General features: G+C 34.2%; 1 protein-coding gene across 15 annotated transcripts in view; it reads left to right on the top strand.

Annotated features, from left to right (window-relative positions):
• The window catches only part of MIA2 (melanoma inhibitory activity 2), an 80,106-nt gene that overhangs the window by 3,968 nt on the left and 50,233 nt on the right, over positions 1-25,905 (top strand). For 5 of the 15 annotated variants that reach the window (XM_011376298.2, XM_023522167.1, XM_023522164.1 and 2 more), the window contains exons 3-9: positions 355-441; positions 3,622-4,603; positions 10,365-10,583; positions 10,690-10,790; positions 21,427-21,558; positions 24,948-24,969; positions 25,622-25,710. In XM_011376298.2, coding sequence (XP_011374600.2) covers positions 355-441; positions 3,622-4,603; positions 10,365-10,583; positions 10,690-10,790; positions 21,427-21,558; positions 24,948-24,969; positions 25,622-25,710 — 1,632 coding nt within the window. Of the gene's footprint in view, positions 1-354; positions 442-3,621; positions 4,844-10,364; positions 10,584-10,689; positions 10,791-15,979; positions 16,094-16,234; positions 16,355-16,414; positions 16,436-16,499; positions 17,031-21,426; positions 21,559-24,947; positions 24,970-25,621; positions 25,711-25,905 lie in introns of those variants that run through there. The other 10 variants (XM_023522190.1, XM_023522176.1, XM_023522174.1 and 7 more) reach the window with 10 other exon arrangements.

The following is a 25,905-nucleotide window of genomic DNA, read 5'->3' as shown; positions in this document are numbered from 1 at the left end:
ATTCCCTTGCCTTTTGATATCCCAGGTTTACTAGTGTAAATCTGTGATCCACCTGGGCAGGGAAGGTCATTAAGAAACACGAAAAGAAAGAAAATGAGTATACGGGAAGGTTACCCTCCGAAGTTTGAAAAAGTAGCATTTTACAGCTTGGCTCTTTGTTTCCTCAAATTAATGCTGTTCTTTTGAATAACAAAAGGAATATGATTTCACTCACTTTCTTTTAGATGGCAAATGAAAGTCAATATTTGTGATTTGAAATAGATGAAAGCCAAGGACATGGAGCAAAATTAGGTTCAATATTTATTATTGCTTTGATCACTCTTCCTTGTTAATCTTTGTTCTTCATTTTGATAGAAAGAAAAGGACTTTGGATATTTTCCCAGAGATGCAGTCCAGATTGAAGAGGTGTTTATATCTGAGGAAATTCAAATACCAACTAAAGTGAGTAAACTCACCTGGGGTAGTGTAACCTTGGGCTAGGTTAGGCTAGTTTATACTAGAGACAGTTACTATTTTAAGCACTTGATTCATTTATTCCTCATTTTGGTTATAAATTGAATCTAAAATTTCTTGGCTAAAACAGTTTCTAAAGTATAAGTGCCCATTGGATATGTATCTTGTATAGTGAATACATAAAATAGTTGGTCTGCAAACTCACTTTAGGAATAGTTTGAGTATGTGAATAAAATTAGGTAAGACAAATTTGATGAGAGATAAAAGCCTGACTCAGCCACTTAGTAGCTATGTGGCCTTGTGTGCCTTAATTTTCTCATCTGTAAAATAAAGGCTATGATTATCACATTGTGCTACCTCATAAATTTACTGAGGAAAATATAACCATATGTAATGTACATAGAATAGCACTTAGTAAGTGTTATGTGTTAGATATCATTACCAATGTTATTGTTCTATTGAGACAAACTTTATTTTCCATCACACTCTCGTTAAGAAAAATAATATGTAAAAAAAGAAAAATAATACACATGGAGCCACTTTGAAATGGAACTGTGGTTGCCATCCCAGAGGAACTGCTTTGTATGCATGCCTTATGCTTCAAACCTTTGGAATGTTAAAACAGGGCAAAATAACCTTTGGACTGGGCCTAAAGCAACATTGTGTCCCAAAGAACTGTTTGTAAGGATAACAAGAAAGCAGATATTATGACTACAGGACTGAGAACTAAAAATACTGTTTAGAATTAGCATCACCATGTTAGCTTATCTGCACCAATAGAAATGCTTTCCTTCTATTGATATGTGATTGTCCCCTTGCCTTTCTCATAAATATCCTTTGCCTTTGTCTCCTAATCAGAGCACTATTTGGGTTTCTGCCTGAACCAGTGATTCCCAAATAGCTATTCTTTTTGATTTCAAATAAATGCTTGTTGCCTCTCACTTTGAAAAGCCTTTTATTTTTCAGTTAACACTCTCTAGGTCTCAGATCTGTACAATCTGTTTTGCTATTGAAGTTTTAAATAAGCTTGATAATGTTGGGCTTGATAATGAGAAAGGAAATCAAAAGGTTACTTTTTAATATGTGAACCTGATTAGCTCATTTAATTCAGATTCCAGGTTAGCCAATTTACCTTAAATAAGATCAGTGTGACGTGAATTAAGCAAACTATCTATTATCTGGCTCTTTCCCAACACAAACTCTGGGATTAACTGTCCATTTACTGTATAATTACTGGCCCTGTTAGTTCTAGCTCCAAAATACCTCTGGAGTATATTGTATTCTCACCACTTTCCATCTCCCGATAGCCCTAATTCAAGGCATAATAATCTCTTAATTAGAATGCTGACTACAAAAGTCTTCTAACTGATCTCCTTACCTCTGCTTATTCCCTTTCCCAATTCATTCTCTGAACAGTAATGAATCTTATAGAAACAAAAACGAGAAAAGTCAGATCATGTCGTTCTTTTGATTTAAAGCCATTTAATGACTTTTCACTGAACCTGGAATCAAGCTCTGACTCCTTACCCTGGTGCTACATGATCTGCTCTTGCCCTTCTTGCTGACTCTGTCTTATGCCACTCTCTCCTCACTCACTATGCTCCTGGCCACCCTGGCCTGTTGACTGTTCTTAGAACATGCCAAGCTGTCTCCCAGCTGAGAGACCCAAACAGGCTGTTCCCTCTGATTGGAATGCTTTCCTCAAGTTTTTCACTTGGCTAGTTCCTTGTAATCTCTTAGGTCACAGCTTAAACATCAGTGCCACAGAGAGGCCTTCTACAGTGATTCTTATGGAATTACTGCTTCTTAATCACAGCTTCCTATTTATTTCTTCCATAGCAGTTATCACAACTTATAATTACTTTTCTTCTATGGTTTACTATAGAATTCCAGCACCTATCACAGTGTAGAGTACACAGTAAACACACAGTAGCCCCAAATTCTTAGGTCAAATTCCCTGGGAATTAGACTCTGAGATGGACCTTTGCATCCAAGAAGTTTACGGGGAGTCCTCTTGGGAATAATAGCACCTGTGAAGGAGCAAAAGAAAAGGCAAGATGGGGCAGAGAAGCTGAACTGTGATGCAATTGCACCAAAGGTCTCAATTGATTTTATAAAGAACTCTGAAGGTGGAATATCCTTTCAGGGTTATCTGGAATAGAGGCAAGAGGTTGGAGCTTTTTACCCTTGCATTACTGGCTCATCTGGGGTAGTGTAACCTTGGGCTAGGTTAGGCTAGTGTATACTAGAGATAGTTACTATTCTGAGCACTTGATTCATGAATCCTCAAAACACCCTATAAGGTAGGTGTTGTCATTCTCATTTTACAGATGACAAGACTGAGGCACAGAAAGTTCATATAATTCACTCAAGGTCACAGAACTAGTAAATGGCAGAGTCAGGATTTGAATCTAGAGAGTTTGGCTCCAGAAGTCTATTCTTAATCACTGTAATGCAGTGCCAAAAACATATTGTAAAATTGCAATTCTGAAGTTCCTTTTTAAAAATTCTGAAAATTATTCTCGTTTAATAATGGTGATATCCAAAGAGCAGCGCATAACAGTGCATATCACTGTTCGATACCTTCAGATTAAAAAATAATAATAATAGCTTTACCGTTTTTATTCTTGATGATTTGGTTGTTCTGTGAGATAAGCAAGAGTATCCCTACCTCCATCGACTATATGCAATATCTCTAAAATAAATCTAAATATCTTAGGACAACTTTTAACCAGCCTTCATGCTTTAGAGTCTCTAGTCTGTTTTAGCTTTGATCATATGCTGTGAAATTCCATTCCCTCAAATTACCACATAGCTACATGTGCACAAGTAGGAGGAGCAAGATTTTATGGATACACATGCCTATTCATCAGAGTTTATTTGCAGAAAATACTCAAAGACTTTATTGTCTCTGCTTCTTAAATTCTTCAACTATTTGATAACAATTAATCCTAATGTAAAAGGATTTTCATTTAAGTTTATATCATTAACCTGAGAAGTCAGTTATGATATAAGTGTTTGAAATTAGGAGATCCGATTTTAGATTTTGCTCTGTTTTTGAGCTAGTTGTGTGGTCTTGGGAAAATCATAGTCATACATTTTAAATAATTTAGGGAGACACAAGAATTTTTAATATATTAATGTTAATCATAATTTTTTTTCTCTTAGGAATCTGATTTTCTTTGTCTTCTTGGAGTAAGCTACACATTTGAAAATGAAGATAGTGAGTTAAAAAGTGATAATGGTGAAAATATATATCCATATGAAGAAGATAAAGACCAAAAATCTAGTATATATGAAAATGATTTTCTGACAGAACCTGGATCTTTTTCAACATCTGAAAGTATTGGGTTTGAAGACCAATTTCCAGCATCAGAGTCTCCTGAAGATATCAGAAGAAATAGTGAATCATCAAACTGGGAAGGAATAGAAGCTGAAAATGTGAAACAGGATCCTATTCCAGGGGTGGATTATGTCCCACCACCCTCAACTGTGCCTGAAGTGAAAGGATGGTTTGGATTTGGAAAGGAACAAGCCGAAGAGAAGACTGTTGAATCAATTATTGAACCTCTACAAAAAAGTTCATTTCAAAGTAGAAAAATAGCAGTAGAAGATGAGAATGACTTAGAGGAATTAAATAATATTGAGTCCCAAACAGAACATAAGAAAGAACCTGAATCGGAATTCAATTCAGTGCCTAAGAAACAGTCTGAAGTGTCCGAGTCAGAGCACATTCTCAGTCGTCAAGCTACTGGTTGGTTTGGCAGTGGATTTACAAGTTATTTAGGTTTTGGAGGTGACGATACAGGGCTTGAATTATTGCCCAAAGAAAGCAATACACCACTACAAAATGTTCCTAATTCTGTATCATCTGAGGAAGAATCCACGGTTCCACGTACAGAAATATTAACAGAAAAAGAAGATACAATCACTAATGCGAGCTCAGTTCTCAAACCAAGTTGGTTTGATTTTGGTTTTAATATGCTAGGTTTCGCATATGCCAATGAAGATAAAATTATAACAGATGATGGAAAAAATGAAAAAGAAGGTGAAGGAGATAAACATGAATATCCTTCAACAAGTGAATTTTACCCTAATAAGGAACAAGAAATAAAATCAATAAAAATTATGGAAACAGAAAATCAATTAGGTAAGGAAAAAGTCTTAGAGAAAACAGATGATTCTGATACCTTACTATATTTTAATGATTTCTTATGTAATTTTGACAGTCCTTGGAACTTCCAAAAGGAAACAGAATTGCCATTTCCTAAACATATACTGGATAAGAATAATATAGTTGAAAATGATGAAACAGAAGAATTTTCAGTTGAAAATGGTCCCATAGCTAATATGAAACTTAGAATGTCAAAAAGCAGGTACAGTCAATTAGGCTGGTATAAAAATATCTATATTTTTTAGACATAATTTATATTTATAAGTATAAATAAGGTAAGTAGTTTTATAAATACAAAAAGTTCAGGAACCCATGTTCTCAAAATACTCAATAATCAACAACTTTATTAGTTGTCCTTTTTATCAATTTCTGGTTTACTCTAGGACTTAGATCTTAATATTATAAAATAAAATTTCATGGGAAAAATAATGATTGGAAATATATGGATGTTCCAGGAAGTTCCTAAAGAATTTTACAATAAATTTCTATTTTTGTTAAAGTAATATATATAAACAGTTTTTAAAATATAAAGCGTTAAAGCTTTTTTTTTTTGAGTCATTTTATTTATTAAGCACAGTTTGAAACATTGAAGTTCTTAGTATTATGTCCAATACTCACAACCATAAAGGAGAATTAGTTTGGTTTCGCTTAAGCTATTAAACTCGCAAACACCATGCTGACTTTTCATGCTTTAGATTTCTAGCTGTTGGTATAGAGAAAGGCTTCTCAATCTCAGCTCTACTTACATTTTGGGCCAGATAATTCTTTACTGTGGGAGACTGTCCTGTACTGTTGGGGGAATAAATCTTTTGCTCTATACCTTCCTAGGTTCAATGACTGGGACTTGCAAATCAAACTGGGAAAAATGAAAGTTTAATTATATACATCCACCCAGGAGTTTTACAAAGAAATGAGACTTTTTCTTTTTCTTTTTTTTTAACCAAAGGAAACTCTGTTCCTCTGTCCATCTCTACTCCCACCTCTGTCCCGGGGACAATTCTTTCTTTTTTTTTTTTTAAGCAAATTTATTTTAGTACTTACTTCTGTTTTCTAAATGAAATCTTTATATTGTTCAGCTTCGAATAATCTATTTTAGATGATGTCCATTGACTTCCTACTCTGGTAGATGAGAGTTTTGCTCATTGACACTCACTTTTTAGCTCATTTACACCTTCCCACTACTGTTGTTGTTGTTGTTGTTGTTGTTAAGAAATTTAAACTAAGAAAAACTTCAATAATTCAAAATAATTTTCATTCCTAAATGACAATTTATTCTAAGGTCTGTACCCCTCCACTACCACCCTTAATAAGAAAAACTATAACTAAGGTTTTCTTTATGTGTACAAGATAATAAGGAAATTCAAGTTTTCAATCTTCTCTTTTGAGTTTTCCAATTCTAAGAGCTCAACAGAGAGGAAGAGAAGAGAAAAAGTATCAGAAGATACTTCTAGATCTAGATGTCCAGGATCTAGCAACTTCTATAATTAAAAATATGTGGATTATATTTTAAGTAAAGAATTATATAACATCACTTTCCTACATCTCCATGACGGACAGATTAGAAACTCAGCAAATATTTGCCAGTAATACAGAGACAAATGACCCTTAGAATGACAGAAAATCTTTCACAAGAAGAGATCAACAATGTTGCACGCTTAGAAGGAAACACATTTCCATTAGAACGAGTTGATTTCCTTGAATTTCCAGAACTATCTCATTTGTTAATATTCTCCAAAATGTGAGATCTTTAGATTCTAACCCATGTTTTTTTGAGATATGTGTAGGTATGACGTGTTTCATGACTAAAAACGTTAGAAAACGAAATTGTCAAAGACGAAAGAGTAAAAGTATTTTGTTTTAAACTTGTTAGATCCTAAAGGAATATTGTGAAAAAAGTAGATAAGAGTAACTGAAAAGAAGAAGACTAAAACAAAGCAAAATAATATCAGGTCCAGAAATACAGAAGATTCAAAATATAAATATATAAAAATATTTTAGAGCATATTTATAGGAACACCAGGACAACCTGTATATCATTTTAGTAGAATTTATCATTTCATATAGTGATGCTGGGAGAATATTCAAATATGAAAAATTTGGTGAACATTCAAATGAGAATTGAATATTTATGCAATTAAAATTAGTTTTGAGGAATTTTATAATTAAAATATTCAGAAATTCTTTTGTTTCAGAAAAAAGATATGTTATACTATATAAACAAAGTGGATTATTCCAAAACATTAGAATATTAATTAAACAAAAAACAGCCTGGGGTCATGCAAAATTTGTTTCAAAAAAAAGATTACTAAAAGAGGGATTCGGATAAAGCCATAGGCTCTATTTTCTGGATACTGAGAAATAGCTAACACAGCCAATATATTCAGATAATTTCCACAATTCTTTTAATTATAAAGAGCCTATAAGAAAAAATGAATCACTGATTGTGAATCAATATTTGTAAAAGGCTGAGATTTGCGATAACCACATTTACAGAAAAACGAATATACTGATATAAAAACTTACAAAAAAGATATATTAGGGAACAGTTATTTGTATTAAAATATTAATAACTATTTTACAAAAGGATTCTAATTGAGCATATTTATATAGTGAATTTCCCAAGTACCATTAAATGTGAAAAATTCTTCATTATTTTATTTGACTTAAACTTTTGTTTAAAAACAATTGTAAGAAAAGCATATCTATAATTAATGTAAATCGTAAAGTTTAGGTTTAAGTCAGGTGAAAATAATATCTCTCTGTAATTAAATAGAAAAATATTACAGGAAATATTTTTCTTAACATATATGTTTACTTCAAATGCATTTGAAGACAATATTTAAAAAAACTAATATAGTTACATTAAATTAGAATATAATTAATTATTGAATAAGCCTTTTTTACCTCTACTGCCATTAAAGAGCATAGTAGATCACTATTTGAGTCCTGTGTTCACAACAGTCCTGTTGTATTCAGACTCCCAAGTTGTTGCTTGTTTTTAACTTTAATGTCCACAAGTGGTATCATTAAATTACCGATAAATGTTTGCTTACTTGGGACTTTCATCTTTTAAACAATGCTAAGTAAGTGACAACATCAAAGTGCTTTGTTAAATTCATTACTCAAAGAACAAAATTTGACATTGTGTAATTCACTTACAACTCTTTAATATTGTTTTTGAGGACTGCCCTGATACTTTTCTCTCCTTGTCTTAAAAAGTAACTGAGAAGTAAATCCCAGAGTTTAGTTGAATACTATACTTCAGGCTAGAACTGGTTAGAACCTTTTAAAAAAAATCCTGTTTGATTAGTTAATTCAATCAAAACAATCGGTTGAAACTATGTTTGAAAATTGAATTGCCTTAAAACAAACTGATGGCTATGTAACATGGCATGCACATAAATATATGATGCAACATTACAAACATGGTGAAGTTTGATGTTTCAAATTAAAAAATTTATAATTAATCTTGTGGAAAGGTAATCCTTTTAAAATGAAGGTTCTCAAGATATTTAAATTTTCATTCTAAATTTGAACACAGGTATAATATCAGTTTAAAGTATAAATCATTTAAATATTTAGTATGCAGCATAAAAGCAGTAAAATCAGGAATGTTTTATTTAAAACTCCATCAATCTTGTTTTATTGAAATGCAAAATAAAACTTATATTTTCCTTAAAGTAATGATCATGTTTTCAGTTGGATAATATGCATTTTTATCTCACAATATAGAATTATTTGACATCTTTTAAAAAGCAGTGATAAGCTTTGTAATTTCTTGAGTTCCATTTCAAAAGTTAATGACACTCTCATCTTGCTGAAGCAATATGTAAATTTAATGAGGTCATCAAATTAAGGAAACATCAATCTCATGTGAAGTTTTGTCTTTGCCAGACACATTCATAGCATAGAAATGAAATTCAAAATACAATTTAGTATTAATTTTAACTCGATTTCTCAGCACAGCCTTATGCTGTTATTGGGTCTGAAAGAGAAAATTAGCATATACCTGTATATACTCATAGCAGTATTTTACAAATAGTTGAATGAGAATCTCTTATAATTGTTATTTTTATATTCTATTTGTAATATCGGTATTTTCCTTCTACTAAGCCAACACGATCTTTTCTTGATAATTTCTAAAATAAATGAATAATTCCTAAAATAATTTAAATAATGATGTAAAGAATATATTTTGAGAGCTTGTACGGAGGTTCTAGCAGGGGAGCTCAGCCACTCTATACCCTTGACCGAAGAACAGCGCTCTCCACTATCGGGGAAGGTCGTCCTCTTCGACCGAGCGCGCAGCTTAGGCAGGGACGCACATGGATGGTGAGGGAAGGAGACACCCGCCTAGCTAGCCAGATAGAATATATTATGGACTTATGTTATCTATATTTGTTTTACACAACACTCCAGTAAATTAGCAAATAACATAATATACTTTAAAATATAAAAATCGTATTGGGGCTAACCAGTAAGGATTGCTTTCAATCATCCTCCTCCAAAATTTTCATTTGATGTAAAGGATCTATTTGATTTGGGGATTTTAAAAGCTTTTGTTCATTTCTTGTTTCTTTTAATATACTCATTGGATGATATGATATAATATATAATAATATAATATACTAGACATGGGATGAAAAGAGTTAATTGGTATTTTATCATTTTTAAATTCGTTTCATATATTCTAAAAATATGGGTACCTTTCTGTGCAAATGGCTAATATAGTTTCTTTAGTAGTGGGTGGTGGTTATTCCGCCTTTGGAACAACCTCATTAAAAGTTTGAGCGACAATGGTTTTTATATTTAATAATACATATTAGCAAATATGTGTTGTAGAAATGCATGATCCAGTGGACTAGATTTCAGAACTTGGAAGTTAATTGCTGTAAATCTTAACATTACCTTTCTTTGTACAACCAGTTCAGTTTGTTCTATGTATTACATAGGATTTACTATTAATATCAAGTAGGCTGCAGATACTATAAGTAATTTTGGTCATTTTGATTCTCTTTTTGGTTCTCTGATAAAGTAAGAAATATTATCTCATCAATTTTCTTGAAGAGCAGGGACATATACATTTTTAATGGTATTTAAATATCATACAGTCTTGGGTAATAAATGTATCTAAGAGGAATGCAATTCTATGGGGATCTATTTATTGTCTTATTCCTAGTTATAAGCTTATACTGTATAGTAATAACAGTTGTTGAACAATTATGTTAGTTGTTTGTTCTTTTTTAAAAAATAGTTTTTAGGACAAAAGATAATGTAGAGAATAGAATTGTATACAGTTTTAAAAATTCTTCTTTGGTCAAGGAACATGAGAAAGGCTATCTGGTAGGCTGAATAACAGTCTTTCAAAGATGTCCATGTCTTAATCCCCAGACCCTGTGAATCTGTTACTTTACAAAGCAAAAAAGACATTACAGATGTGATTAATTTAAGCATCCTGAGATGGAGAAATTTTCCTAGTGGGCCCAATATTATCACAAGGTTACTTATAGGAGGAAAGCAGGAGGGTCAGATCAAGAGAGAGATTGTACTACTGGCTTTGAAGATAAAGGATGGGGTCATTCCAAATGGCCGAATACTTATAAACTGAAATATCATAATGACTACAAAGGTTCAAAGAATGATCTGCCTAGAAAACAAAAGGGAAGCCCACAACAAAGCAAGTACTTAAAAAAAACACACACACACACAACAAAACATTTCTCTTATTTATTTGCAGATACGGTCTCTAAAATAGGGTTACCTATGAGAATTCATGAAGAAGTACAATTCAAAACTCCTTCTTCTAAAAATAATGATGAAAAATCAAAAACATCACTAGATACTGAAGGGTCTGCTCAGGAGGAAATAGACAGATCTGTGGAAAATACTCTGCCAAACAATCAGATGTTTTCAACTGAGTACTCTTTGTCTTCTCAAAATTACATTGCTCAAAAAGGTAAGAAACAAGTTATTTGGTTTTTAAGGCAGAAATTTAGGAAGATATTAGATTCAAAAGTTACATCATATAAAATGTTAACATATTTTTATTTATAAATCCACAGAAGATGCTTCCGAGTGTCCAATTTTGAAATATTTATTTCAAATTGATGTGTCTGATTTCATGAATGCTATATTTTCACCAATTGTAATTCTTACAGAAAGGGTAAGTTAACCTTTTAAATCTTTTGCAATAGTTTTACCTATTTTGCTAAATATAGGAGCAGCTGAAAATTATGTTTGAATGAATCCTCCCTATGTAAACATTATATAATGTTTCTCTTTCCGTAAAGTCTTACAGGTAAGATTTTTCCTTACGTGAACATTTTGTTGTATGGATATTAATATGGGTATTTCTTTAACCTTTCCTTAAACTTTGTTGCTCTTGAGCATTTTTTTCATTCCCTTTTTTTCAAATCAGGGAAAATTATACTAAATGAGTTCAGTCAGAAATAATGTGAACTAAAAATAGGTCTTAAGCAAATTATGAGTACAGTCAGCCCGACATATCCACAGGTACAGCATCCACAGATTCAACCAACCGCTGATTGAGAATATCTGAAAAAAAAAAATGTTGCATTGTTGCTGACTTGTTCTATGTAGTTAAGCCTGTGATGGTTGAGTCTGTACTGAATATGTACAGACCTTTATTTCTTGTCATTATTCCCTAAACAATACAGTATAACAACAAATTACATAGCATTTATGTTGTATTAGATATTATAAGTAATCCAGAGATGACTTAAAATATATAGGAGGATGTCTATAGATTATATGCAAATACTATACCATTTTATATAAGGGACTTGAGCATCTCCTGATTTTGGGTATCCACAGGGATCCTGGAACCAGTTCCCAGTAGGATACCAAAGGATGATTGTATCTGAATAACATCTATGACCTCAAAATAGTGTAATGTGAGGATCTTACAAAAGCAAGTAATATCTCAAAATTTAACCAAGCCATAACTAAAATTTCAAAATCTGTATACTTTGTCATTTATTGTAAATCCTAGTAAATCCTATCTCATTTATTGTAAATGAGAAATTACAAAAGGACTTAGCTATAGTACTTGGCACATGGAGGCCTTTTATAAATGTTAATTCCTTTTTTCAGCAGCAGAAGATAAATACTTTTATCTTCTCATTTACATTTTAAGATGAAATTTAACAGGGGTTACTTTAGAGGAGCTAACTTTAGTTGGAAGACAAAGGTAAAAAAAAGCAATAATTAAAATACAGTGCTGTAACAGCCATAGGATGCTACTGATGTGCAGGAGGAGCAGCCTGGCAGATTGACGGGAAGGGGTAGATAGAGAGGACAGGGAGGGGAAACCTGATAAAGTGTCCCAGAGGAGATCATACTTGAGCTGATCTTGAAGGAAGAGTAAGATTTAGCCAGACAAAGAAAGGATGGACATTCTAAGTTGAGGAAAGAACAATCTTAAAGTACAGAAGTGGGAGAGATCATGGCATTTGGGGAAAATTATAAGCAACTCAGTCTGATTTAATATATGGTGAGATTGAAGATATATACAGGGATGAAATCCGGAATAGCTTTGCATGTTTTGAATTCTAGGAAGTTGACTTCTAGCTTGTAGATGATGGGATACTGTTGAAAGATTTTAAGAAAGGAGTAAAATGAAAACGTTTCATTTATAAAGTCTATTTGTCAGCATTGTCAAATAAGAATTGAATGGGTTAAAATCAGAGGCAGGGAGCCCAGTCAAGAAATTATCTCATTAGTTCAGGAAATAAATGGTCAAAGTCTAACTCAGGGTTTACATACTCAAGTAAAATGAGTGAAGCATAGGTAAAGGTGAGCACTGTAACCAACTAGAGAGTGTATGCCTTCTCCAAAGGATGTGACTGTAACTTACCTTCATCTTGGTTTTTCCAGATCTTCTGATATTCCAAGAAAAGTTGGAAATCTGTGTGTGTGCGTGCGTGTGTGTGTGTGTGTGTGTGTGTGTGTGTGTGAGAAATCTCTCAGTTTTTAATACTGACAAATATTCATATTAAAAAAAAATACCATGAAGGTCAGACAAAATGTTCTGTGGGTTGGGTTTGGCCTACTAGCCACATTTTTTTTAAACCTCTGGCTTAATATCTGATACTGGTAATTAAAATGTTGCAAGACAGACTAGATATATCTTTTCTAGATAGACTTCATTGGACTTAATGATTAGTTGAATGTAGCAAGGAGAAAAAAATGGAAAAGTGATGATAACTTACCAGATTTCTAGCAAAGGGTGACCGGGTAGATGGTGGCACCACTTGCTGTGATAAGAGTCTTTGTGAAAACTGGGCTTAATAACATATCATTTTGCTTTCAGAGGCTTCTTCCATACTTTACTTTTTTGACATTACTTGATAAATAAGCCCAGAGAAGTGATTAATTCACTCTGTATGATTTGGTCATGAAGATGTTGATTTAAAACTTTACTTAAAAATCTGCTCCAGCATAGGAGAACTGACATATCTGTTACCTGTTATCCTTCCCCCCCCCAAATTATACTAGAAAAATTACTAAATTAAAAAAATAACTTATTAATCAGTACACCATGTTCACCTCTCACATTAAATGCTTATTTAATAAAGGTTATGCTAAGTATGCTTATTTTTGAGGACTCAGTAAATATACATCTTACTTGAACTATTTTGATTGAAATTCTTTAGACAGGAAAATATTGAATTTAAATTTACGTTAATTATTTGTGGCCTTGGAAAGTCACTTATTCTCTGGAAGAATCTCAGGTTTAAAAGTCTAATATCAGAAGCTGAGACTAGATGACAGTCTGCTAGTCAAAAACTGGCTTGCACATTGTTTAAAAATTATGAACCAGTTGCCAACCTTTAAAAGGTGACTTCATATAAAAATCTGGATTTCTGGATTCTCTTGAAAGAGTAGAAAACTAAAAAAAAAAAAAAAAAAAAAAAGTTTCCCATTCTCATGTGGCAATAAGAAGCTCAAGCTAAATAGCACTTGCATTGAATAGACATGCATTCTTTATTTCCCTACATTTATTTCAACTATTTGGCTTCCATAGGGCTTTAAGTCCATAATGTTTGGACTACATGTTCTGAAGAGTTACTGCTAGATCTACAATTCTAACAATCTTAGTGCATTTATTGAGCACCCAGTTCTGAACAGCTGCTGTAAATCTGAGGAATTTTCCAGTTAAATTTAAGTGAAAGGGTTTCCTTTTTATCCTGCCTAAATGTTTCAGGTAATTGTTTCTATTTGCTGGTAATTTCAGTTGGATTTTGTCCCCCACATACTTTCTTTGAATTGTTTAAGTAATAGGAATCAACACCATTTTTATCTACTTTATAACTGAGGAAGTTATTTGAGTTCTAACATTTATATATTCTTAATGAGAATGTTTCATTTATATGTGGAATAACAATGGAAATTATCTAGCTCTTGTTCAACAGGTAGCTCCTGATTCAATATGTTCTGAGAACAACTCTTACACCATAGTTCAGAGAAGGAAAATGTGGCTCAGAATGTTTGATTTTCTTCCGAACGACTAGATCTTATAGACTGTGATGTTGCCTGTTTAATTAAATGGGAGTAACTAGAGCTTAAAGCTTTGCAATAGGGCCCTTCATAAGGGAAATCAGTTTCTAGGTTGTGGACAAGGTTTACTGGTTAGCATGTTTCCAATGTTCTTGGATGCTTTCTAGTAGCTGTCACAAATAGTAATAGCATTTGTTCTCCATTTCCTTGAAAGCAGGCCTATATAAGACAGTGAAATCCCATGTTTAGTTAAGAAAACAATCTTTGAATATCTTTTACAAGAAAAAATCATATTCTATATGAAAAGACTATAGAATAAAACATTAAATTTAATTTTATCAGTTACCAAATTCAGGATTTCTCTTTGCAATTGTAGGTTTTAAAAGGGTAGTAGTACATATATTTAATCAGGAGTGATGTCCATGAAATTGACTTATGGGTTGGTAGTCACAACTCCACTTATAGCACCCCTTTACCACACAAGTGTCAAAACAAGATCATAGTCAGTGTGGAAACAGAAGAGTGCAGGATGTATTAGAATCTGAAATCTTTCTCAAGGATACAAGGTACTTAGCAAAACTTTATTTACATGTTAGGATATTTTAACATGAATTTTAAAAATGGAATGGAAAGATCCAGAGAAAGAGGTAAGTATCTATATGACTATTAAGTGTACAGAAATTAGGTTCGAACCTGGCACTGAGTTTAAGTTTTATTGTTTTTGTTATGGGCGAGGCGAAACTTTAAGATTTTTAAAAAAATATATCATTAATTATTTTGTCCCTAATCTATGTTTTTAATATTTGGAATGGTAATTATTCAAAAAATTAGAAAAGGGCATACACTGCCTTAGAGAGGGCAAACGGATTTTTGTTTGTTTGTTTTAGGTTATATGTTAAGTCCTGAAAGCTGAAAATGATCCTAGAGTTCCTTGAAAAAGTTCAGACTTATTAAATAATTTTTATGGAGTAATACAATGTTCTATTTGAGGCATATATTCATTGTTCTAAGATTCTCTGAAATTCTAAATTTTGGTTATGCTTCTGTTTTGACTTTAATAAGCTAGTCATATAATTTCAACACATACTGTGCAACACCTATAGAAGTTATGTAATACCTTAAAAATGGAGATCAAGCAATTTCTGCTACTCTCTGATACTGAAAAATCCTGATACTCCTTAGGTTGATGTGGCAAACCAGAGAATACTTTTGAGTTCCAAAAAACTAGTCCGCACTTTAGTCCTGAAAGTCACTTGCTGTGAATTTGGGCCACTTATTGAACCTTTTGGGCACAATAGTCCTATTGCTGCCAGAGTTTACATTAGAGAAATTTCCTAAGGATTTAAGATTTTTAAATCTCATAGGTGATTTGTTTAGGAAGAAGTATCTGTTCCTTTTTGTGTTGCTTTACTTAGGACCTGAGTTAGAAGGCTGAATTTGGTGAGGATTATTACGCTGGCGAGGAAGACTTAGAGATAGGTTATCCTTTACACCGTTGTCAGCTAAAATCATCTCTCACGAACAAATCCAGCCCCTTGTACTTTATTCAACAGACCTAAAAATAGGGTCCTACATTTAAAGGGCAAGGTGCTACTTTTAGCTTCTCTTCTCAGAGGAACAGCACTTGTCCAGCCAAAGTCCACAAGAGCTTAATTTAGCAATTGGGTAACTAGGAGCTCATGGAGTTTAGGTGCCCAGGTAACTCAAGTAAAAATGAGTAACCTCCTCGTTCCCTCTGCTGGGTAGAGGAGACTCAATTGATGTTCTCTTGCGTGGGAGAGGTTAAACTTTGCCCAGACCACAGCTGACCCAAGATGCCTTCCTGTCCAAAGTCCGAAAGTCCGGACACGGTTGGCAAGACACACAGGGGCAGCAGGCCCTGCAGACCATTTTCTAATTGGAATGAAGGCGGCGGCTGACTTTCCTGGAGCGGCGGGGTCCCTCAGGGTACGAAAGACTTCCGTGCGGTGCAGACAGCAGGCTCTCGCGGGGCTGCGCGAGGAAAGCGCTGGGGATTGGGGCTGGGCCTGGTGCCCACCTCTGGACCGAGGGGGAGCGCAGCGCTCAACCCGCCCGGCTGCGCCGAAGGGGCCGCAGGAGACGCCTCAATGCTGCCGCCATAGCCCTCGGCGCTGTGCGGTCCACACCGCAGCACAGTACTGAGGCCGAATTCCCTTCTCTCATCCCCAAGTCCCTCGACTTCCAGAGGTGGGTAGGCTCGCCAGGTAGAGCGTAGGGCCCTTTAAGAGAGAGCGCTCAGGACACGTCTACGAACCTCGCGCGAAGAAGGTGGGGAAATTTAAGGCGTCCCCGCCTCCCCGCCCCGCTGCCGCGGCCTGGCAGAAACCAAACCCAGGGGTGGGGAGGCGAGGAGATGACAAGTCGCGGGCTTGTGCGGGACTGGCTTAGATCTTCGAACCTTCCGGATTTAAAGCGTAACGTAGGGGACCAAGGCTTCCCGGGGGGCGGGGGCAACTTGGACGCTTGAGCCCGTGGGCGCCGTTCCCTCCAGCAACCCCCCGCAGCCGGCTCCGCAGTGGTCTGCTCCGGTTGCCGGGTGCGGATTTGTGTTCCGGACCGAGCGCTGCGTGTTCTCTGCGGCTTGTTGTGGCTCAGCCAGGCCGTGGCTGGGGCCGCCACAGCCGAGGCAGCCTTGGCGACATGGAGGGGTCCAAGGCTGCCCCTCAGCCGTACTTGGGGCTGGTCCTGGAGAAGCTACACAGGGTGAGTCCAGGCGCGATCAGGGTTACTTGGCCCAGGGGTCGCGGAAGCCGCCCAGGGAAGGAAGCAGCAGACTTTGGTTTTGGGGTCTGAGTGGCAGTGATCGGAGGTTCCGAAGCCAGTCTTCAGTTGCTGCTGGGCTCCGGCCCGAGGCAGTAGCCAGGTTCGTAGGATGCTTGGGCGGTCTTTTTCTGGGGGGTATGTGTGTGTGTTTGTGGTGGAAGGGGATCAGATGAGGAAGGTGAAGAGAGCATTTGCTTAGTGGGACTTTGCAAAGGTATGTTAAATGTTTCCCGATTCCTAACACGAATTAGCTTTTCTGTTATGCTATTTATTATGAATACAAGTCAGTGACACATGGTTCCCCCGACTGTAACAAACTTAAGGACTGATCTTCCGAAATGAATTCCTTTTAGTGGTGAAACTTTTCCTTGTCCTGAAAGGACACCTAAGCCTGGATGGGGGGTTGGGGTTCTCATTCTACATTTCCTTTTAATAAAGAATGCTTTTCTGAGGTGCTTTACCATAAGTGAGATTGTTCTTCGCTTCTTTCTGTGTCTTGTCAATGTAAAAGATCGTATTCACGTAAAATTTGAAGACATTAAACTACTATTCAAAATTTATTTTGTGGTTCAGTTTATGATCATGTTGCAGGGGTTTTTCTAAGTGTTTATAGCTGTCTTTGTGGACATGTTTAGGGGCATTTATGTTGCTGAGTTTTAAACTTTGCGTTAAAAATTTTTTAAAGTGCTTTTAAATATTGAGGCAGTTAGGATTATTGGTTTCTTGTTAGGTAAATCAAAAAGTACTGATTTGGTTTCTTGTTAAAAAAAGTTTTCGGGGTGTGTGTGTGTGTGTGTGTGTGTTTGATAGTTCTGTGGAGATTCTAAATGGACAAAGACAGTTTGGGCCACTGGTATGCTATTAAAGGAGACAAGACAAAGTAGTACAAAGTAGAAACTGAAGTGCATGCTGAAGCATACATAGCAAGTGCTAGGGAAATTGAGGAGTGGTAGAGATTACATTTTCTTGTTTTTACAGAAACCTTTCAGGAATATTTTAGGAGATATGAAACAGCATGATATCTGCAGTAAACCAGGACCTGTATTACTAGAGTGTTAGGTAGGCTCAGGGAGTGATATGCAATGATGCTTGCTGAAGATGATTCCAGGTAATGTAGGTGCTGGAGACACATTGTGCTTTTATTCAGCACTCTAGGCTTAGCTTTATTCCTCATAACGCAACTGAAGCAAGACTGAAACATGTAAGTAAACCTTTACTAAGTAAACCTTTGCTAAATGTTTGTATACTAAAAAAAGGAAACCACAGAAAATAAAGTAAAGACAATTCAGCTTACATATAATAGGCCTTCCTCTCCAGGCTCCTAGGCTCTGTCCTGTTTTAGGCCTGGCATGTTTTTATGTGGTAGGCACCATTTTAGTACCCATCTCTACCTTTCTCAAGGTCTGTGTCCCAAGAAAGAAAGACTGAAGTAGCAATAGGGGTTTATCAGCATAAGATCAAATAGTGGTTTCCTTTTAGAGGTCTTTTCCCTTTATCTGTATGATTGGCTTTGGGAATGACCACCTCCCTCACCCCATCACAGAACATAACCATATGCAAAAGTTTCCCTGTTTCCATAGAACACGGACTAACAGATGGTCCTTCTGTATGGTGACCCCTCTAGGATATCCAACTAGATTTGTCCAATAAACCAGTATTATAAAACTAAGAGTTGGAGTCACAGATTTGTGAGTTATCAGAGTGGTAGTTGAAACCATGAAAATGGATAAGATTAAAAGGAGAGTATGTTTTTTAAAGGTTTCTGGAATATAATTTGTTAATAAATGTGGAATTAGTGGATGGGTAGATGGATAGATGGATGGATGGATAGATAGATGGATGGATGGATGGGTGGATGGATGACTGATTGAATATTGACAGCTTCTCATGAGGTAATTATTAATTTTGCAATTCTTATTTCAGGCCAAACTAATTCTGCCTTAGCTCTTTTTAGACCATTTGACCCTAAAGCTCTTTTGATCCTTTTTTAAAGGGAGAATTATTATTATTACTTTTTATGGTCACCAGTCTTCATTTATGAAAATCAAGAGGCATACTAACAATAGTTTTTATCAAACTTGTTTGTGAATAATGAGTGAGTCAGTCCCTCTTTTAAACTCTTTGGTGGTTTACTACTAAATTACAGGGGGAAAAATTCTCAGTTTTTTAGCATGACTAATAATGTAAAGGAGAAATTATATTTCAAGTGTTATATCTTGGAGGTATACCCTTAATGGAACTTTGCATTATAATCAAGTATTCTCAAGGTGTATATGTTGACATTCTAATATTTTGTTTTTATGATGTCATGCTTATTTGTGGTTAAATGAAAAACAATTTTAATTTAACACTAGAGTATTCTGTCAACTTGATTTGTTAATTCTTTAAGATACTTGGTTTAGGACTCCTTTAATACTCATGTTTGGGAGTGGAATAGGTTTTAAGTATTCTGTGTTAATCACTACCTTATTTAGGAAGGGTTACCCATCACTTCTAAAATTTAGGACCAATTTACCAAATATGTGTAATTGTATATTTCATTATATTTATTGATGTTTGATGAGTCTGGTTATTCTCTCTATACTTTTGTGAGATAGAGTGTTATATTGTACTTAAAATTTAAGAGTGAAAAATCTCCACGAGAGAGCCAGAATAATTAAAACTAGAGCAATGGATTTGAGATGAATTTTGGAGACTCAGATTATTTGCAATTCTTCAGTCCACCAGATCCAACCAACTCAAGACTTTAACCTAGAATTTACTATTTTCTTTTAGAGGGCTGATAAATGCTAATGAATTTAAGAAATATCACTGTACTAAAGATAATTACATGTTTGATCTGAGAGATGCTTTTAGAATTGTTGCCTAAAGTGTTGTGACATTGTCAATGAATCATACTGATTATTAGATTTTTGAAGTATGCATTTGATATTTTGAAATAGTTTAAAGTAAGATTCTTGGAGAATATATAAAGAAAACTTTTTTCTTTACTATTGTGTATTGGATGCCTCTTTTTTCAGAGGCAGAAATATATATATTTTAAAATCATTGATTGGCTCTAGTGATGTCATATTTCTGTGAACTGGTTACTGGGGTAATGTAGAGGGGGCAGAGATCAGGGTAGGGGGTATTTTTTTTAGAAGAGATATAATCAAGTTTATTTAATACAGATTAAGGAACAATAAATAGCAATTTGGAAAGAGTACATATATGGATTAGAATTATAAAACAAGATTTTGGATGGGGAATAGACATTAAAGAGGGTTATTCTAGGTGCAAAAGGCCTAAAAAAGGAAGATTTTTCTGCAGAGGTTTTGAACTGAACACTGGAAAGAATCAAACCTGATCAGACTTCTGGTTGTTCGTAAAAGGACATTTTTTTTTTTTCTTCCTAGCCTTTCTCTTTTCTATGTTGTTAAATAATACCTGAGTTCTGGTAACAAAGGAAAGAATAACCTCATTGGGTAAGGATGAAATATAAGCTGACCCAGAGAAGGATGAAATACTGAAGCAACTGCAAAAGCCTTAAACTGTTTTGTGCAGAAGACCTGACCAGGAATAATGTGGAAAGGCCATGAGTACAGGATCATGGTCTTTGAAAGGGAAATAATAGAAATAGTTACCTCTATTGAGTACCTACCTTGCATGTTCAAACAGCATTATTCCCATTACAGATAAAAGAAGGGAGCCACAGCTTTATCACTGGTTTTCAAACTTTCTTTTTTTTTAAGCTGCAGATCCATTTTTCCTGTTGTAGGGAAATCTTATATGGAACCCAATATACTCTGTAGGTAAAACCTAAACTGGTTGAAATAAGGTTTAGAGCACCTGAGCTCAGCTTCTTTCTTTGGTCTACTCTCCTCTTATTCTCATCCTCAGAAGTTCTGAGGCATCTTGTAGAACCCCAGTTTGAAAATCATTGCGTTTCACAATGCTGCTGTTTTTAATCACTTGGTGATAGTGTTTGAAAGGTGCCAGAAAAAAATATACTTGGATACCTTTTGTTTGGTGTTCGTCTGGCAGCCCATTTCATGAAAAGGATGTTAATAGTGTTTACATATAAACTTGTACTTAGGTTTGTGTCTTAGTTCATTTGGACTGTTCTAACAAAAATGCCATAGACGGGGTAGCTTAAAATTTTTTCTCATAGTTCTGGAGGCTGGGAAGGCCAAGATCAAGGTGTCACAAATCAGGTGTCTGGTGAGGGTATGCTTCCTGGTTCATAGTCTCCTTCCTTGTAACCTCACATGGTGGAAAGGTCAAGGGATCTTTCTGTGGCTTCTTTTATAAGGGCACTAATCCCATTCATGAGGCCTGCACTCATAACCTAATCGTTCCGAAAGGCCCTGCTTCTCAATACCATCACACAGGGGATTAGGATTCAACATGCAGATTTTGGGGTGAGAGGGGACACAAACATTCAGTGCATAGCAGTTTGTCATCAACACTTTTGATAAAAAGTATATTTTAAAAAGTTAATTTTCTTTGTCTTGAAGGTTGTGGCAGCTTTGCCTGAAGATATGAGACCAGGTCCTACTCCCTATGGTTTGCCTGGGGAATTGCTGATATGTGCAGCTACTGTTGGATTTTTTGCTTTTTTTTTGTTTTTGTGGAGAAGTTTTCGATCGGTAAGTAACCAATGCTGTATAGTAAGAGAATGTTCATTTTATCTTCAGCTAGAACAAATAATATGAGAAACATGTCTTTCGTTTTAAGGAAACAAATTAAGTTGTAGTTATGTTTCTACTGTTACTAGAAACAATATGGATTTAGAGGAATTTTTTAAGCGTAAAATTTTAAAGAATTTCTTTGTAGAAATGTTCTACACTAATACTAAAACTCTTCCTTTATTAATGATTGATTGATTGATTTTTGGTTTGTGTTTGTTTTTAACAGTATACTAAACATCTGTGAGTTTGCCACCTAACCTGGAAACAAAAACATTGACTATCACTTTTATTTAGGTGATCCTCCCTCATTTCATCCCCCTACTTCTCTCTGTACTAGAGGTAGCCCTGTTCTGGATTCTGTGTTGATTATTCCCATGCCTTAAAAAAATTGTTTTTGGTCATATCTTCATCTATTCTTCAAAAGTATAGTATGTAATTTTACTTGGTATCATCCCATATATCATGTTTTGAAACTTTTTTACCCCATCCTATATTGCTAAGGTTCATCTATATTTTTGGATGAGGTTTAATTTTTTTCATTTTTATTACTCTAGGCTATTACATTATAAGAATATACTAAAGTTCATTTGTTTTCTTTTAGTTATTTTTTGTTACAATTAGTGCTGCTGTGTATAATATTCTTATACTTATCTCGTATCTCGTATTGTATACTTTTAAGTTTCTCTTGCGAATATACTTAGGTATATGATTACTGGGTTATAGGATATGTGGAGGTTCTACTTTTAAAAGATAATGCCAAATTCTTTTCCAAATTTTCTGTACCAGTTCACACCTGTACCAGCAATATATAAGAGGTCCTAGGGATCTATTTGATTTCTCTCCTCTCCAACACTTGTTATTTTGCCACTTGAATGAGTATAAAGTGGAGTGCTATCATGGTCTTAATTTGAATTCCTCGATCACTAATGATATTGAAATCTTTTACTAAATTTACTAGCTGTATGTATTTGTTCTTTTGGGAAATAATTGTTTATGTCTTTTGCCCATTTTTCTGTTGAGTAGTTGTTTTTTATTTGCGGGCATTCTTTATCTATTCTTGATGCTGTCTTTGGTGATTATGTGTATAGCAAACATCCCACTATGAAATAGCTTTTCATTTTCCTTAAGGTGTTTTCTGATGAATAGATATTCATAATTTTAAAATTTTGCTTTTAATCACTTAAGTCCTTGATTCATCTTGAATGCAATTTTTTGTCTGATATGGGATAGAGATTCAGTGTAATTTTCTCACCTTATATACATATTTTTCTCACATTTATTTATTGAATAATCCCTCCTTTCCTTATTCATCTGCCATGTTAGGTATTAGAGTTCCATATACATGTAGACCTTTACTGTACTCTTAATTCTATTCCATTGATTATTGTTGAAAACAGATATATGTATATTATTCTGTATCTTCCCCTTGAGTTAAATGACTAATTTGTCTTGTTCATGTATTATGTATTCTTGCTCTTTTTTGCTTATTTCATCTATCAAGAATGAAGAGAAGTGGGCTAAATTCTTCTTTCATGATTTATCACTTTCCATAGTTCTGTCAAATCTTGCTTTACATATTTTGATCGTATTTTGTGGGATACGTGTTTGGAATTTCTGTGTCTCTTGGTGGATTGAACCTTTTATCAATGATCTAGTGACCCTCTATAACTCAAGTGATGCTTTGGTCTTATTAAGGTCTCTTATCTGATGTTAACATAGGCATACCGACTTTCTTTTGGTTGATATTTGATATGTCTTTTTTCATCTTCATACTTTTTAACCTTTCTTTGGTCTTTTACTTAATGTGTGTCCTGTGTAACTTCTTTTATATCTAATCTGACAACTTTTGTTTTTTCACTTGAGTTTAGTCTGTCTACCTATGATTATTGATATTTTGGATTAGTTTCTTCCAGCTTAGTTTATTAATTTGTTCTACTTTCTATATGTTTCTTTTAATTCTCTTTATATTAATAGTACATCTTCCTACTAAGAAGATAAGGACCTTAGCATGCTCTCATATCCCCTGGTCTCTTTCACTTTCTAACCTCATAATGTTGTTATAATCTAAAATTTTCGTTCTGGATATATTTCTCTTTTTCTTGTCTTTGTTCTTAACTTTCTCCTCCATCCCTGCCCCCTCCCTCAAGACTACAAAAAAATATTACCAAGATATTTGATCACCCTTTATTGACATATCTCTTACAGGATTTCCTGGATTTAATTCTTCCCATATTTGAATACTTCTTTTAAGATTGTTCTAGTGTGGGTCTTTGTATGGCAAAGCTTCTAAGACTTTATTTGGAATGCTTGAGGATATTTGAATTAAGTCCTCACAGTGGAATGATAATTTGTTGGATATAACCATTTTAGGTCTAAAGTTCTTTTTAATACTTTAAAACCCTCGCTTCCTTGTTTTTTTACATGTAATTTTACTTATCGAAAAGTCTAATGTCTGATTCTTATTTGTAGTTGATCTGTTCTCTGTGGAAGCTTTAAGAATCTTTTAATTTGATATTCTTATTTCAACGTAATGTGTCTAGGTTTGAAAAAATTTTATTTCTTCTTTAGAATTTTCTGGAATCTCTTAATATGAGATCTTTTATCATTTTTTTTTAATTCCAGGAAATTTCTTCTGCATTTTATATTTTTATTTCTCTTTTTGGGACTACTATGTTTTAGATGTTGGCCCTTAACACTTAAGACTTTTATATGTTTTAACTTTTTTTCCCAAATATTTTTTTGTATTTTCCTGTTACCTTTTGAGATAATTCCTCACTTTTATGGTTCAGTTAACTAATTTATTCCTCATCTTTACCTCTTTCACTATACCTTGACTTTACAATTGTCTCTTTTAATTTTATCTCTATACATCTTATGTAGACAATTTAAGTCCCCATTGTTTCTTACATTTGCTTATATTGCCTCGACCCTAAACCTGATCCCCTTACACATGGAATTTTTCCTTCATTATTTGAGAGAGAGAAGTTGGAACATTTCTCAAATTGTGTTGTTTTGAATATTAGCACTAGGTGAAGGAGATAATAGGGGCATCCTGAAATAGTTTGTTTTAGGGTCAAATATGTTTGAGGAACAGTGGGCTAAATAAAATAGGTATTTTTAAGATACAGTTATTTCAGAGCCTTTAATATGCTGATATACAATGTGAACCTTCAATAGGGAAACTTTAATATGTAGCATTTATCTCATTGAACATAGAACACTTGGCTAACTTATATTCATACTAAGGCAATAGAAAAATGTTATTTTTAATTTGGCAGTGTAAATTAAATTAGATTTACTCGAATGTATATTTCTTTTAATGTAATTTTGTTTAAAATTTTTTTCAGATTAGAAGCCGGCTTTACATGGGTAAGCTCTTTTTTTCTACTTTAGATCTCACCATTTAAAATCATTTATAATTTTAAAACTTAAAACAATTTACATGTGATAATATTAACTTATTAAGGTAACATTGATTAATGACATATGATTTTTAGGTGTATAAGATTATAATTTGACATATGTGTACTCTATTGTATGCTCACCACCTGAGGTCTGGTTTCCTTCTGTTACCATATATTTGACCCTTTACCCACTTCATCCTCTTCCCACCTTCTTTCCCCTCTGGTAGCCACCATTCTGTTTTCTGTATCTGTGAGTTTATTTTTATTTGTTTTGTTCATTTGTTACTTTTTATTTTATATTACACATATGAGTGAAATTATACTATTTGTCCTTTTCCATCTGGCTTATTTCACTTAGCATAGTACTCTCAAGATCCATCCATGTCACAAATGGCAGTATTTTGTTATGTTTTTATGGCTGAGTAGTATTTCACTGTGTGTGCATATGTGTGTGTATGTGTGTATGTGCCACATCTTCCTTAACTAGTCATTTGTCAGTGGACACTTAGGTTGTTTCCATGACTTGGCTATTGTAAATAATGCTGCAATGAACATAGGGGTACATATGTCTTTATGAATAAGCGTTTTCATAGTTTCACTTTTTTTTTAATTTTTAGGAAGAGAGAAAAAGCTTGCTGTAGAACTTTCTACACTAATCGAAGAAAAATGTCAACTACTTGAAAAATTTAGCCTTGTTCAAAAAGAGGTAAGACATTTTTGAAAATGTTAACATTCATGTTAGCGTCAGAGGACTTTATACTTCTTTATTAATGCTTTATTTGCAAAGTATGAGAGTTCAGTTGCTCCTCATATTACCTATCTTATTAATTTTAACTGTTGTGGTAGGTGCATAGTGGTGTCTTGTGATTTCAATTTCCCTTTTCCTGACTAATGTGGTTAA

This window comes from Pteropus vampyrus, unplaced genomic scaffold, assembly GCF_000151845.1.
Source record: "Pteropus vampyrus isolate Shadow unplaced genomic scaffold, Pvam_2.0 Scaffold10, whole genome shotgun sequence".
Lineage (NCBI taxonomy): Eukaryota > Metazoa > Chordata > Mammalia > Chiroptera > Pteropodidae > Pteropus > Pteropus vampyrus.
This window is presented reverse-complemented; position numbering and strand designations above follow the sequence as displayed.